Below are 16,346 nucleotides of genomic sequence, written 5' to 3' on the forward strand. Positions count from 1 at the left end.
GCATGTGAATTTTTTAGGGTTTCCTATATATAATATCATGTTATCTGTGAATAGAGGTAGAGACAGTTTTATTTCCTTCTTTCCACTGAGCTAGATACAGTGTTGCACACCTGTAATCCCAGTGGCTCAGGAGGCTGAGGGAGGAGGATCGGGAGTTAGAAGTCAGTCTTAACCAAATAGTGAGGCACTAAGCAACCCAGTGAGACTCTATCTCTAAATAAAATACAAAAAAAAAAAAAAAAATAGGGCTGGGGATGTGGCTCAGTGGTCAAGTGCCCCTGAATTCAATCCCCACTACAAAAAAAAAAAAAAAAAAAAAAAAGATGTATTTTCTGGTTCTTATCTAGTTGTCCTGACTCAAACCTCCTGTTCAGCATTGAATAGAAGTGACGAGAGCAGATATCCTCATCTTGTTCCTGATCTTAGAGGAAATATTATTTTTTACCATTGCATCTGATATTGACTGTTTTTCAGAGGTATATATATATATATATATATATATATATATATATATATATATATATTTTTTTTTTTTTTTTTTTTTTTTTTTTTAATCAGGCTGAGGAAATTCCCTTGTATTCCTCCATGTTGAGAGCTCTGTCATGAAGGTCGTGGAATATTATCAAATGTTTTTTCTGTGACTGAGTTCATCACACATTTTTCCCCTTTCAGAATGGTTTTAAGAAAAGCCTCCTGCCAGTGGGCTCATCTCAACCTAGGTCTCAAACACCAGTAGGGGAGATGTGTGTATCCCCCTCCCCCATTTTGCTAGTCTGGAATAAATTATTATTAAAATATTGTTTTTTTCCAAACAAGGGGTATTTGCATATGATAAAAAAGAATCAGTAAAAAGTCAATGTGACAGGCAAGTTTCCTTCAGTCTGGTTTTGCCTCTTGGGCAGCCACATAGGCTCATTTCCTTCAGTGTTGTCTATGGCTGCTTTCCTGGGACAAGGGCAGAGGTGAGTAGTTGCTATGGAGACCTTATGGCCCACAAATCCCAAAATATTTTCTATTTGGAATCTTTACAGAAAAAAGTTTGCTAATTCCTTTTTTGGTCTTTTTACTATTTCAGATGATGCTGCCATGATACTTTAATATATATATATATATATATATATATATATATATATATATATATATATATATCAGTTGCACTTGTGAATTTCTGTAGGATGAATGCCTATAAGCGGAATTGTTAGCTTGTATTGTGTCAGCACTTGTCATTTTGATAGGTATTACCAAACAGAGAAGTTGAACCAAGTTTTACTCTCAGTGCACAGCCGCCACGGTAATAATAATGTGATACTTGCCAATCTGTTAAGTGAAACACGGTACTCATTGTAGTTTTAATTCATTTCTGTGATTATGAATAAGCTTTAGCATCTCTTCTTAATTCTAAAAAATCTTTTATTTTTCATTTTAATTCCTCCTGAGTGTGCAGCGCACTCAGGACCGGAAACTTGGCGCCTCCCACCAAGTGGGATGCTGGGTGTGGCCCCGGCGGGAGGCGGGTGGCCGGTGGCCGGGACCCCTAGGACCCTCCTCCTTCCCTCCCTGGCCACGAAGCCCCGCCCCGAGTCCGCCCCGGGCGGGTCGGGGCGGAGCACGTGGGCCTGTGGGCGGTGCCGAGCTGCCCGATTTATTCCGGTCCCAGAGGAGCAGGAGCGAGAACTCGCGGGTCCCGACTGTCCAGCACGTCGCCCGCGCCCCCACACTATGCAGGACCCCCGCGTGCTGGCCGCGCTGTGCGGCACGCTGCTCTGCGCCTCCGGCCTCTTCGCCGCTTCGGGTGAGTGGCCCGCGCCGCCCTCTCGCGCTCGCCCCTCCTCTCCGCGTCTCTCGGAAGTTCTCCGCGGCGCCCTCCCTCCGCCTCCCTGTTGACAAACTTGGGCGAAGCCCGGGGGACCCGCGCCGGGAGGCTTCTCCAACTGCGCCCTGGCTGGAGAGGTGGGCAGCGCTCGGCCTCGCTGCTCTCCGTGCTGGAACTTTTAGGCAGTGATTGAGGGTGGCGCGCTGGGTGGGGACGCGGGACACCGGGTGACAGCCCTGCGCCCTCAGGGATGCGGCATACACATAACAAAGGAATCCGCTGCGTCGGGCCTCTCTTTTCCCGTCTGTAAAATGAGGACCTTTAACTGTGGCTGACTCTCGAATCCTTCCACCGCTTTTGAAACGAAGCGTTTTCTTCCACCAACTTTCCCCGGCAACTTCCACCTGGCTGGACAGTTCTTTGGATTTTTGCGCCCCCGCTTGTCCGGGTCTGGTCAGATAAGGGAAGGGCTGGAGAGTCGGTGCGGTCGCCTGGGCTCCAGGTGGATCCGGCAGGGGGCCAAGAGAATGGGGAGGAACTTTGAAAGGGCTGGCTCCTGGTGGGGAGTCTCCCGACTCCCTCCCTCCGGTGGCCTTGGCCGGGTGCTGTATCTTCCGTGGTCCTCCTCCTCCGCTTAGAGGCCCCCAGTAGACAGCTGGGCCTCCGGCACGCGGTTCCTGGGGATGCCTCATCTCCTTCGCTGTGAAAAGTGGTGCCCACTGAGGGTGAGGGTAAGAGCTCTTCAGATAGCTCCTCCATCATTTTCTCATAAAAATGAGACTACAGCCCTGCCATCCTATAATGGGTGGGACCCCCGCCTTCCCCGAAGCTGAACTGGTCCTTCCCAGCCACCCGGCAAGATGAGTGGGTCTTCAAAGCCCGGTTCCGCCTCCTCTCTGTGCCCCCAATTAAGTGTTCCCCAAGCAGATGACCCTGTGGAAATTTACCAAAGAGCTGCATCCTGAAATCCCAAATGGCTTTGTAGAGGGTGATCTGCCCCTCGCCCCCGCCCCTCGCCCCCCGCATGAGGAGGGGACTCACCTCCTCTACCTTGTGCAGGTTACTCTGCTCCAGACAGTCTAATGCTTGGCCCGGTAAAGGACACCCTCCCTCCCCCATCCCTATACCACTGTTTAACCCCTCCCCCCAGTAGTATAGGGGGAAGGTGCCCTAGGGAAGGAGGAAAGAAGTCCCTGTTGGGTTGGGGGAGCCCAGGTCTTGGCCATTCCCAGCTTCTGGAGCCTCTGTGTGAGGCTTGCCTGTGGCCTGCCAGGTCAGAGGAGGGGATTAACCTGCTATTTAAAGCCAATGACTAATAGCTCTTTGGGAGCCGCCTTAAGCTCCCCAGGCCCCTGTGAGGTGGAGCGCTGAGGGCTGTGTTCATTAATGGTGTTGCCTGAGGAGCTGGGCAAGCCTGAGCTCCCTGGGGCTTTGAGATGTCAGAAAGACCCTTTATTCTGGGGTGGGTGACTATGGGGGGGGGGGGGCGTTCTCCTGTTTTAGCCAAATAGCAGGTTTGGGTGTGCGGTCTTGAGAAGGCCCTCTGGGATTCTACCGTCCTTAGAGGACCCTGGTTAGGGCCAGCTAACCCTGGAGGAGGGCCGCAGTTCACTGGTTGACATCAGAGCCAAGAGACTGAGGATGTGCTGGAGTAAGGAGGGCTTCCAAGGGAGTGGGCCAAGAACCCTGCTTTCAATGGGCTCCTTTCCGGGTGTGGGAATAGGAGCAGGATTTGAGCACTGCCCTACATACAGTCCTACAGACCACAAACCCAGGTGCCTATCTCAAGATAGCTGCTGCCGATTTCTCTTTCTTTTCCTTCTCCTCCTCTTCCTCCCCCTTCCCCCCTTCTCCTGTGTTCTTCATCTGAACTGATAATGCACATCTGTCACCCAGGGCCCCATCCAAAAGCCATAATGGCCTCTCCAGCCTTCCTCCTACCTTTAAAAACTCTTGCTCCACAGTGTCTCTCAAATCCATCCTTGCCCCTCACTCTTTTGATCTGACTTCCTCCCTCACCATTCATCCAGAGGGATCTGTCTGCAGCCACCAAACTCTCCCCATCTCAGGTGACCCTGTCCGTGTTTCTGAAGGTGGGATTTTTCAACCTTCTTCCAAGGATTAAAACTGGTTTTCCCATCCTACCTCACACTTGAGAAAGTGTGTGTTCCTGTTGGACAATGCTGTGGAGACTGAAGGAAAGTTAGAAGCTACTAATTGGCAGGATGCAAAATCTAAACTTGCAATCTTTTTTTTTTTTTTTTTCTTTTTTTGGTGGTACTGGGCATGGAACTCAGGGCCTGCCACATGCTAGGCAAGTGCTATACTGCTGAACTACTTCCCTTGCCCTTTTTATTTGCTTTTGAGAGAGGGTCTCCGTTAAGATGCTATGGCTGGCCTTGAACTTTCTGTCCTCCTGCCTTAATCTACTGAGTAGCTGGGATTATTGGCGTGTGCCACCGTGTCCTCCTAAACTTGTCATTCTTAAGATCTTTCCTGGTCTGGCCCAAACTACCCTTTCAGATACATGTTACTATTCTCCAACACAGCATGCCCTCAGTGCTTCTGCTTTTCTAGAATGTTCTTCTGTCATTTCCCAGGTTGAGACCTTCTCATTCTGTCTTTTAGACCCAGCTCAAATGTCCCCTCATTTGTAAAACTTACATCTCCCTGGAAGAAATCAGACTCTGGTGGCCCCTGTGCACTTTTCTGCTAGTGTGTGGCACTTGTTTATCATCTGTTGACTGGCCTTCCTTTTCTCCACTGGCTTCTCAAGGACTGGGCTGCATCTGGCTTTCCTGTTTCAGGGGCCTCACATGTTCATAGTAGTTGACCCTCCAAACATTAATGGAATGATTAAGTAGGGACTGCCATTGTAGGTGACTTCTGCGACTCCAGCCTGTGCCTGAATGGTGGGACCTGCTTGATGGGCCAGGACAACGCCCTCTTCTACTGCCTCTGCCCTGAGGGCTTCACAGGCCTCATTTGCAACGAGACAGAGAGAGGTACCTGCCTGCAAGGGCCTGCTTTTCCACCCTAGCCCATAGCTCTTCCCCAAGTAGGCAGGGGTCTCCAGTGCCTCTCCTGATGACACCTAGCATTGCCCTGGGAACTTCCAGGTCATAAGGAAAGCTGGATGCTTACCTTATTTGGAACCTCCTTGGTTCCAAGCTAACTGAGGCTCCGTCAGGCAGATTGGGGGAAAAGAGAAGGAGGTGGTAGTAGGCTGAATTTGGGTAGAGTGTCCTTTTGGGCTTGGACTGTTTGCTGCTTCCTGTATGTCCCCAGCTCCTCACTGATCACCTGCCCATCTTATCTATTCCAGGTCCTTGTTCCCCAAACCCATGTTACCACAATGCTGAGTGCCAGGTGATTGGCGATGCGCACCGAGGGGATGTCTTCACCCAGTACATTTGCGTGTGCCCGCAGGGCTACGTGGGCGTCCACTGTGAGACCAGTGAGTTCTCTGAGTGCCTGCTTCTGAGGCAGACCCTGTCCTGTGCCACAGGCTATAATCTGGCCTGATTCCCTGAGGCAAGGATGCCTTTGGGGAGACTGAGGGGAGGGAGAGCATCTCAGTTAGGCCAAGGCGATAAAGGGCCCTGCTTTCCTCCCCGGGCTTCTTTCTGTTCTCTTAGACTGCCAGCCAGGCCTGACCTTGCTGCAGGGGAGGCAGGGGTTGTGGTGACCCCAGAGGTCATGGGAGTGCTGTTTCCCGAGTCACCACAAACCGGACACACAGTGTTAGAATTAAGTCTTGGGATTTTTCTGCCATTAAGGGAAAACAAACACATTCTTAATTTTTAGGGGCCCAGGAGCTTAGTAAATCACGCTTGGTCCAAGTTTGATCTAAGGCTTCCTCATGGAGCGGAGGAGGGGGAGGCTGGGTCATTCTCTCATGGTGTGATGGCCAGAGGCCTGGCGTGTGCAGAGGGGCTGACCCAGTTTGACCTACTCTGTTATCCACATGGCCACAGTGGCATTGCTGGAAATAGTTTTCCATGCCTACTGGGAGTCCCTCCCTCCCTGGGCCCCAGTCACACCAGGACCCTTTCTTGCCCTCTGTGGGGTGGATGGGTCCATATTTGAACTTAGGGTTGGGTAGAGTGGGGGTCCCACGTTCTAGCAGGTCATTTGCTAAACATCTTGGGCTGGGGGCAGAACAGTGACTGGTCCTCCTTCAAGTAGATGTTGGGGTGGGCTCTGAGGCTTGCTGACCTCCAGAAGAAATGAGGCTGGGTCCCTGACGAAAAGCAGGCAAAGTGCCAGGATGCCCTTCACTTCAGAGGAGGCCGTGCTGAGGGCCCGTGCCTTGGGCTGTGCACTGAGGCCAGATATATTTGAGGTCCTGGGTGGAAGGATGTGTGTGTGGGTAGGGGAGGTCGCCAAGGAAGATGAGCCCTGGGTGGGGCCAGGTGGGCCACTAATTACCGTCCTGGGAGCCGAGGTAACCATGGGTGTGCCTGAGTGGGAATTACCCACCTAGCCTTCTTTCAGCTTCTCAGCCAGGGGCTGGATATGGCAGCACCTGGTGTAGAAGGCAGGAGGTGACCACACAGGCAGGGGACCCCCCAGAGGGATTTTGCAGCCCCTCCTTGTTTGTTGTGTGGTCTCTTTCCTCGATGCCCACATAGAGATCCCCACATTTGGGTCCCTTGGTGTGGACACTGTGGGGTGTGAGGATCGCCCTGGAGGCCCACCTGGGGTCATATCTCTGTATAGCCACTAAGATCCACTGTATAGCCTGGATCTTAGGCATCTGGCCCCACTTGGCACTTCACCTTCCTTGTGAGTGTGATAGTACCAAGCTCAGCATGAGCATGAGCCTGGGATGTTGGATTAAGAGGTATCAGACTGGGTGCGGTAGTGCGTGGCTGTAATCCCAGTGACTCAGGAGGCTGAGGCAGGAGGATCATAAGTTCAAGGCCAGCCTCAGTAATTTAGCAAGGTCCTGTCTCAAAATAAAGAATGAAAAGGGTTGGGGGTATAGCTCAATGGTAGAGCACCTCTGGGTTCAATCCCTAGCGTGGGTGGGGGGACAGAGTAGATTTGTCCTGGGTCCTTTGCTTGGCAGCTGGAAGTACTGTACATCTCTGGGGTTGAGAGTCCCAGACTGGTGGGGAGATGGGGGTGTGTGTGAGTGTAGGGTTGGTAGCTGTCCTGGGTCCCTGGTACCATGTTGCTGGGGTAACAATGTAGGTGATGGGGCCGTAGGCAGGGATGTGTTCACAGATGGCTGAGGACTCACAGGCAGAAGGTGTAAACGCTAAAGGGAAAAGAGGGTGACGTTTTGCCCCACCCACAAAGCTCCTGCCAGTGGGATTCTAGAAAACTCTGGGCAGATTTGCTCATTGCTTTGTGTGTGGTGTGTGTATTGTTCGCTACTGTCCGAGGTACCCCTTCTCCTGAAGCCACCCTGCTGGGGAAGCCAGGGGCTGGGCGGGGCATGCTGAAAAAGAGGAGCTCATACTGTATTTTCTCCCACCAGTCCTCGTGGCACTTCAGAAGAGTTGCTGCCCAATTCCCTGTAAGAACAAGACCCACCGCAGCCTGTAGGGAGACTGCAGCTGCGGGTCATGGCGGTCCCGGCCTGGCCCCTCTCTTCCTCGCTGCGCCTCCCAGGCACCTTTCCTCTGTACCTGTTCCTAGCACTCTGCCCTCATTGTCCCTTTGTGGTCTCTGCTCTGAGTGAGGGTCTGAGGTTGGCTCTGGCTCTGCAGCAGAGGTCACACTGCCTTACTTTCTTGTCCTTTGGTCCCAGCTGGGCCCTGGGACCTGCTGGGGTGGCCCCCCCCTCACTGTCCTGTCCCTTCCTGCAGGCTGTGCCAAGCCTCTGGGCATGGAGGAGGGTGCCATCGCTGACTTCCAGGTCTCCGCCTCTTCTGTGCACTTGGGCTTCATGGGTTTGCAGCGCTGGGCCCCGGAGCTGGCCCGCCTGCACCGCACGGGCATCGTCAACGCCTGGACAGCCAGCAACTATGACAGGAAGCCCTGGATCCAGGTATGGAGAAGATGCTGACCTGGGCAGGGTGAAGAGAGAAGGTGAGATGGAGGGTTTGCATCTGGGGAGCTCATTCCTGGGGTCCAGGCAACAAGGTGACAGGTTTCCATTGGTGAACTATCTGTAATGGTAGGGAAACCTTGGGGCCTGGGGTAGATGGTTGGGATAAGTAGGGAGCAGGTCCTGGTTATGGAGGGGTTGTTTGCTCTACATGAGGCCTCTGGGGGCCTCCTGTGCTTTCCCCAGCCCTGGTCTAGAGGGCCCGAGGAGCAAACCCCCCACTAGAGCTACTCCTCAGCTGCCCGTCCTGTGTTCTGCTTGGGTTGTCCTCCACTGGGTGGGTGATAAAGAGCTGTGCCAGCCTGAATCCCAGGTAGAAAGACCCTGGGAGATGAGGGTACTATCCTTCTTTCCCTGGGTGCAGGTGAACCTGCTTCGGAAGATGCGGGTGACAGGTGTGGTGACACAGGGTGCCAGCCGGGCAGGTTACGCCGAGTACCTGAAGACCTTCAAGGTGGCCTACAGCCTTGATGGACTCAAGTTCCAGTTCATCCAGGATGAACAGCGGTCTGGAGACAAGGTGGGCCTGCTGGGGTTAAGGTCAGCACCTGGTAGGTTTCTAGCCCAGTCCGAGGGCCCCAGAGAGACAAGAGTACCTTGGGTGATTAGCCATGAGGTGAGCCTTGGTTTTTAGAAACTGGTAAAGTCAGAGCGGGGCGCACGCCTGTAATCTCAGCAGCTTGGGAGGCTGAGGCAGGAGGATTGTGAGTTCAAAGCTATCCTCAGCAACTTAGTGAGGCCCTAAGCATCTCAGCGAAACCCTGTCTCTGAATAAAATACAAAACAGGGCTGGGGATATGGCTTAGTGGTTGAGTGCCCCTGGGTTCAATCCCTGCTCTCCTAAAAAAACTGATAAAGACAGATTGTGACCATGTTGTGTGATTACAAGTAATAGCCCCCCTTTTTAGATGAGAATAGAGAGGCTTAAAGTAGTGCAATGACTTGTTGTGGTAGTGGTGGTTGAGGTGGGTTTCATTCTGAACCTTTGGAGATACAGTGTATAGCTGTGCAGGTTGTATACTGACTGCTCAAGGAGGTCATTACTAAGCAGGTACTATTTAAAATACTTATATTGAATGCTTGTATACTTTTGTCTATAGAAAATTGTCATAATAATGTATCTTGAGAAAGGAGTGTCTTGTCCTAATGTGCACAGAGGCACTCTAACAGTTACAGGTAGCCCTGAATAAAAGATGGAGGTTTATGCTTGGGCCCCATAGTGACATAGGAAGGAAGGTGTAAGAACAAGAATCTGCTGAGGGCTGTGGGGTGGTCAAAGGAAGCGCTGCTCTCTGAGCCCCTGCCTGCTCTCCCAGCCCTCTGTCTACCTACCAGGCCTAAAGAGGAGGGTGTGGAAGTCCAGGAAGGGGGGCCACTCACACTGATCCCCTCCCTCCTAGGTGTTTGAGGGAAATGTGGACAATAGCGGCCTGAAGATCAACGTGTTCAGCTCGCCCCTGGAGGCACAGTACGTGAGGCTGTTTCCTGTGTCCTGCCGCCGGGGCTGCACCCTCCGCTTTGAGCTCCTTGGCTGTGAGTTGAATGGTGAGTGCTGGGGACCATGGTGAGTTCTGGAGGTGGCCTTTCCTGTCCCCTCTTTTCTTAAGCTGGGTAGTGGCAACAGCAAGTCCTAGGGACCTGAGCTCACATAGGACATACATGCCAGAGGCATCAGCCCAGGTTTTAACTGTCCGCCAACCTATGCCTGTGGCATTCCATGTACTGAAGAAAAAAGCGTCCTTTCAGTTTTCAGAGTAGTTTCATTTACTCTGGTTGTTTCCTTGAGCTCCTAGAATATATAGCATTAGTTCTGTTTTGCAGATGTTACCTCCAGAGAATGTCTGCTTTGTTCCTTGATGTATTTCTGGTGCCTGATAAATATTTGATAAGTGAGTGAATGAATGAATGAGGGAAGTGAGACCTAGATAAATGATTTATCAAGAGTACACAGCTGGGCTTCTGACCCTACCTGTCCAGTGCTTTTACTGCAACTTCCTATAGTCTGCATTCAAGGGAAACACGGGGGCTTCCAGGATGGTAGGGTGTGGATGCTTTCTGCTGCCCTCTCCAGATTCCCAGATGGAAAGATGGGGACCAGAAAGGAATAGATTTCTGATAAGCCAGGAGAAACTCCCCATTGGAGAGGTCTGGGTGCCTGGCTTGAGCTGATGGGTGCTGTCTCAGCCCAGCTCAGTTCAGCTTTCTTGAGGTCTTTGCAGCCACAGTGCCACCTTCTGGTCACCAGTGGAACTGTAGAGCTCACTAGGCAGAGCCATAGAGCTGAGAGGTGGCTCTTTGCCTTACGAAGGACCTGCCCTCCTGTGCCCTGCATCCCCTCTCTGTGTACTTCTTCCTGTTATCTCATTTTAGATACCATCTAGTACTTCTCAGAACTGAGTTCTGTGATTTGCTGGGTTCCTCTTTGTTGTGCTGTACTGGGGGTGGAACCCTGGGCCTTGTGCCTGGTAGGCAAGAGAGGTCTACCACTCTCCGAGCCTTTTTAAATTTTTATGTTGGAACAGAGGGTCTCTAAGTTGCTGAGGCTGGCCTTCAACTTGCAGTCCTCCTGCCTCAGCCTCCCTTGCTGTCGGGATTGCAAGTATGCTGCACTGCACCTGGCTACCACTTTTTTTTTTTTTTTTTTTAGGGATAAACTGTAGTGATATGACCCTCTCCCAGGGTCACAGATTTTTGAGCCATCTCATTTAAGTGGGGGTTAGAGACTGCCTTCTGCTAAAAGGAAATTTGAGCAACTGGTAAAGGATGGAGCCAGGTCTGTGCTCCTCTCCTTGGAGTCCCTCACTCCTTATAGTCTCAACTTGAAGATTTGGTTCTTTTTTTTTTTTAAAGAGAGAGAGAGAGAATTTTAATATTTATTTTTTAGTTTTCAGCAGACACAACATCTTTGTTTGTATGTGGTGCCGAGGATCGAACCCGGGCCGCACACATGCCAGGCGAGCGCGCTACTGCTTGAGCCGCATCCCCAGCCAAAGATTTGGTCTTAAGGCTGCCATAGTAACGTATCTTGAGAAAGGAGTGTCTTTCCCTAATGTGTGCAGAGGCACTGTGTCAGTTATAGGTAGCCCTGAATAAAAGATGAAGTTTACCCTTGGGCCCCATGCTGACCCAGGAAGGAAGGTGTAAGAACGAGGATCTGTGATGCGTGAGGCACCAAAGCTGGCTTTCCCTTGGGGCCAGGAGAGGCCAGGCCTCGCACATGAGGAGGCAAAGTTGCCCTGGGTGCTTCCCCCCAAGGTCTGGCCTGGCTTCTCTCCCTGCAGGCATTTCAGTTGGTTGGAGAGAGTATTAGTGTGCATGTGCATATATCTGTGTGTGTGTGTGTACAGGTGGCGCTAAGCTCTGCATGTTCCCCAGGAATCCACAAGGGTACTAGTGCCCTGCACTAGGATTGGCCTTTGCAGGCAGGTGCCATCTCCCTGGTGAACTGATTAACCATTTAACTCAAGAAATTTTCTAAGCTCCCCCTGAATATCTGACTCTAGGAAACAATATGAGTGAGACCCTTGACCTCATGGAACTTGCATTCTTATGAGGGAGTCAGATTGGAGACAAGGAACAAATAAAGAAAGATCAGATAGCAGAAAGAATTCTGAAGGAAATGGTGGAGGGTGATGGGAGCGGGCAGCACAGTATCTGCTGTGGGGCGTGGCCTTTGAGTAGAAGCTTGAGTGATGGAAAGGCAGTCACTGGGAAGCATGGAAGGAGCTTTCCAGGCATTAGAATGACAAGTGCAAAGGCCCTGGGGTGCATTGAAAGATAGATGAAGGCCTGTGGGACTGGAGCCTGGCTAGAGAATGAGTGGTGGCTTGGTGGGCATGGAGCTCCATGGACCAGCAATATCAGTGTCACCTAGGAGCATCCTACACACGCAGACTTCCAGCCCTGCCCTAGGCCTGCTGATACAGAATCTTTATCTTAACAAGATCCCCAGATGACCTGTGAGAAATAGAACTTTATTTATCGTTTGGTACTGGGCATTGAACCCAGGGATGCTCAACCACTAAGCCGCATCCCCAACCTTTTTTTTTTATTTTTAATTTTTACTTTTGAGACAGGGTCTCACTAAGTAGCTCAGGGCCTTGCTAAGTTGCTGAGGCTGGCTTTGAACTTGTGATCCTCCTGCCTCAGTGTCCAGAGCTGCTGGGTTTACAGGTGTGTGCCACCGCGCCCAGTGAGAAGTACTACTTTAATACCTCATTTTGCAGATGAGGACATTGAGGCCTAGAGAAGGGAAGAGACATCTTGGGGTCACCTAGTGAATGATGGCTCTTGCCCTGGTACCCCCCCGCCTGCATTTTCCCTAGAAGTCTGGGGAGGCCCAGAGGGAGATGAGCATGGCCTTCTAGAAACAGGTGGTCTGTGCATGGTCTTGCCTTGAGCAAATGATGCAGAATTGGTGTCCTCCGCAAAACTACCCCAGGCTGTAGCCTTCCCAAGGGTCCTCTGTTCTGGACACAACAGACTAGCCAGCTGCCAGCCCAGGAGCACAGCACTGACCTCACGAGGTGATGGTACAATTGGCAGGCTCCTCAGGGCATCTGGGAGGCAGATGTCTCAAGTGGCTAGGATGTAGGCATCCAGGGATGGCCAGAGGAGGTGTGTCCCAGATGGCTGTCCATGCCTCCTACCCCCACCTCCCAATTCCTCCAAGGGACAGGCAGTTGTGGGACAGGCAGTTGTGTGGCAGGGACCCCTCCAGGTGTGAGACACACCCATCATTCTTTGGAGAGTTTTATCTCTTGCCCATCCCCAATTGTTCTGGCCAGGTGCAGGTGCAGATGTGAATGCAAAATATTCCAGCACATTCCTGGGTGTTTGGGGTGGGTCGGGGTGCAGCAAAGGCCACCTTCTTAGGCCAGCCCTCCCAGAGCTATGTGACAGCATCCCCAAAACATTTGAGTGTGCAAAGGCCCTATGGTAGAAATTAGACAAGGTGCTGCTGGAGAAGGTACAGGAACATCCCTGAACACCGGAGATTCTCTGACTTTTCTACTTTCCACCTGCTGGAGGGCGGGACTATTGTCCTGCACATCATGGAGCTGCCACCACGCAGGCCTTGGTTGGGTCTGGCAGGGGGCATGGTGGATAGGAGTCTGTGTGTGTATGACTTGGGCACAATGCTTAATGTCTCTTAGCCTTGATTTTCTCATCTGTAGAATGGGGTTGCTGATATCTACTTCTTTAAGGTTTTTCTGTGGCTGAAGTAAGTGAAGGACTGAAGAAAGCACTGGGTAAATGGCATGGTGGTGGTTAATGTTTTGGATGATAGTCCCAGAATCAGTAGTGTGGCCAGCAGGCATGCAGAGGAAGGGGGAGTGCCGGAGGAAGGAGGAGGGAGATGTCAGTGAGGTGGTCAGGGCAGGCTTCTTGGAGGAGGTGTCTTTCTAGTCCGGTCTGAAGGTGGAGCTGAGCCTGCCAAAGGAGAAGAGCCGTGGCCACGGGGACGTCTTGGGTGATGTTGGGGTGGAGCTAAGACCAGCCGAGGTGAGAAGAGAGCTAAGCAGGCAATGACAAGTACAGCAGTTGTCCCTGAAGACAGGTGGAACTTTTTTCTGTTGTCAGGATACCAAGGCTGGTGTGGAGGTGCATTCCCATGTCCCGGCTGCTTAGGAGGCTGAGGCAGGAGTTCAAGACCAGCCTGGGCAACATAGTGAGACCCTGTCTCCAAAAAAACAAAAACAAAAAAAGAAAAGAAAGACTGCCAGGGGCACATCGGGGTCTGTGGTTCTTCCCCTTCATTGCCTTGTGCTCATGCCCTGGGGAGCTGCGGATCCCAGATCCAGGTGACAGCCCCCTGTCTGCTTGCTGGCAGGATGCTCTGAACCTCTGGGCCTGAAGGACAACACCATCCCCGACAAGCAGATCACAGCCTCCAGCAGCTTTAAGACCTGGGGCCTGCGTGCCTTCGGCTGGTACCCCTTCTACGGGCGGCTGGACAGGCAGGGCAAGTTCAACGCCTGGACCGCCCAGACCAACGATGCCTCCGAGTGGCTGCAGGTGGGTCCGGCCCCTCCTGGGCTGCAGGCTGGTCTGGTGGGATCAGGTGGGGCTGCCAGGTCTCCACCCAGCCCAGGCCTGTGCTCCCCAAGAGACTCTCTGCAAAGCCTTGTTTGTCTTTGACTTTTCTTTTTCTTCCTCCCAATACGCCCCACCTTTCTTGTGCTCCTGCTTCCACGAAGGCCCCCTGGTGGAGAGAGGGTGCGTGTGTGTGGGGTAGAGCCACCTGTGGGCAAACAGTAGGGCAGGATGGAGGAGGGGCCCCCCCACCCCACCCCGTGTCCTGGGACCTTTCCATATGCACACAGAACAGATGTGCTCTGACTTATGTAACTGAGACATATTGAGTGATGGAGAACCAGAGCTTGTGTTAGAAATGGGGAAACTGAGTCCTGGCAGGATGAGGATCTGCTGGGGCTTGTGCTGGGTGGCAGTGAGTTTCCTTTGCAACCTTGATCTTGGGACGTCTCTCCAGGGGCAGTTTCCCCACAGTGGTGAGAGATGGGGGCAGGTGTCTGTCTCTGGATCCAAGGAGCTGGCCAGGAGTCGGGTTCCAGGAAGGGCTGCCTGCCTTGGCAGGGATTGCTGTAGAGTTAGCCAAGCCCTAGCTTTATTGAAGTGAAGTGCCCAGCACCATGGGTGGTATTATGTGTGCCCATTTTATAGATGAGGAAGCTGAGGCTTGGCCAAGGAAAGTAGCTTTCCCCAAACAAATCATGCCCCAGTGCACCTGCCTCTTTCCACCTTCCTGGAGATGGTGCAAGCCAAGAAAATGTGCGTGGTTTTCCCTGTAGGTTGACCTAGGTTCCCAGAAAGAGGTGACAGGCATCATCACCCAGGGGGCCCGTGACTTTGGCCACATCCAGTACGTGGCAGCTTACAAGGTGGCCTATAGTAACGATGGTGTGAACTGGACCGAGTACAAGGAGCAAGGGGCTGCGGACAGCAAGGTGGGTGTCTGTCCAGGGCCTTCCCCTCACTATTCCCAGGGCACCGTGGGGAGGGAGGCTGACTCTGGGGTACTCCTGACACCCCCTCTGCCTCCAGGTCTTCCCTGGAAACTTGGATAACAACTCTCACAAGAAGAATATGTTTGAGGCATCTATCTTTGCCCGCTATGTGCGCATCCTGCCTGTGGCCTGGCACAACCGCATCACGCTGCGCCTGGAGCTGCTGGGCTGTGGCGATAGGCCCAGCCGAAGTAGTGAGGGCCGTTGAGGCTACTGGGCCACCTGCCCCTCCCAGAACCTCCTGCCTCCTGTGGGCCATGCCTCTTTGGAACTCCTTTCTGATTGTAGTGGGGCTGGGGGCAGGGAGGGCAGTGGGGCTTCAGAGGAGATGCCAACATGCAGTCCCCTCCCTCCCTCCCTGTCCTCACCCCCACCCTCCATCTTCCACTGTCCCTGGCACCCAGCCCTCCTGCCATCTCATTTTCTCAGGCACTGTGGAGTTGAGTAGGTCTGGGATGGACAGGGAGGGGCAGGCTCAGGACTGTGGGTTCCCTACACCTCTCCAGAGTCCCGCACTCCAGGCTCTGGGTCCACTCTGCCAGGGTCACCTTGAACACCTTTCTGCACACCACACTCCCATGTCCCCAGAGGAAGCCGTGAGGCACAGTTTGGAAGTAACAGGCTGCTGCCTCAGGCCTGACACTGCACCCACCTGGCAGTACTTCCCCTTTATCCCCCTGGAGACCCCTCTGGACCTTTGTCCCGAAGCCCTAGGAAGACAGAAGCTGGGGGGGTGCGTTCTGTGGACAGATGGGGAAGCCAGCTGGGCAGGGAGGTGGGCAGGCTGGGTGGGCGTGGGGGCCTCTGTGCTGGCTCTTCACCCGCGAGCACACAGGCAGCTTCCAAAATATATTTGTATTCTCCACTGGAATTCTTGCCATGCTTCATCATTGTCCTGTCGAAATGGAATTTGACTGGCCTTGGCTCCCACCACTGCCCAGCATTCTTTCATCACCTGTCTGACTACAAATAGCTTACAGCAGGAGGAGAGAGACTGCTCAGGGCTTCTGGGGGAAGGTCAGGCTTCTAGTCCTTGAAGCCTGACTCTCCTCTTCCCTGTTCCCCACCTCTACACCCAACTGCGCCCTCCCCCCCACACACACCAGGATGGGGCCCACAGCTACTGCCTGGTCAGGGGCCTGCAGTCCTGGCCCAGAGGCGTCTCCATGAACGCTCTGCTCCCTTCCCGCCCCAGGAAGATGTACCAGGTCCGGCTGCTGATTTCCCCTTTCGCGAGTTTCATCTTTTCTGTAATTAGAGCCCTGGGCTGGGGAAACTTGTAGAAACCCATGAACCTGGGCCGCTCTCGGGCTGTAGGGAGCCTCTGGTGTGGGTGGTGTGGAATGGGAGGAGAGGGCTGGGCTCTGTCAACTGGGCTCAGGGCCTCCCGGCAGAGCACACTGGTTCCTGGGAGGCCACTGGCAAGTGCACCCTAGGGCTGGGA

General features: G+C 52.9%; 1 protein-coding gene across 2 annotated transcripts; it reads left to right on the forward strand.

Annotated features, from left to right (window-relative positions):
- Positions 1-1,628: 1,628 nt before the first annotated feature.
- Positions 1,629-15,736, forward strand: Mfge8 (milk fat globule EGF and factor V/VIII domain containing). 2 transcript variants are annotated; one of them, XM_027955789.2, is made up of 9 exons: positions 1,630-1,792; positions 4,693-4,818; positions 5,139-5,270; positions 7,633-7,814; positions 8,239-8,394; positions 9,275-9,419; positions 13,708-13,892; positions 14,687-14,842; positions 14,940-15,731. In XM_027955789.2, exons 1-9 carry the CDS (start codon positions 1,720-1,722, stop codon positions 15,108-15,110), a joined length of 1,326 nt encoding a protein of 441 aa, XP_027811590.2. In that variant the 5' UTR covers positions 1,630-1,719; the 3' UTR covers positions 15,111-15,731. The 2 variants fall into 2 exon arrangements, with proteins under 2 accessions (XP_027811605.2, XP_027811590.2); XM_027955804.2 differs by lacking the exon at positions 4,693-4,818 and having other exon boundaries at positions 1,629-1,792; positions 14,940-15,736.
- The last annotated feature ends 610 nt before the right edge of the window (positions 15,737-16,346 follow it).

This window comes from Marmota flaviventris, chromosome 2 (genome assembly GCF_047511675.1).
Source record: "Marmota flaviventris isolate mMarFla1 chromosome 2, mMarFla1.hap1, whole genome shotgun sequence".
NCBI classification, from domain to species: Eukaryota; Metazoa; Chordata; class Mammalia; order Rodentia; family Sciuridae; genus Marmota; species Marmota flaviventris.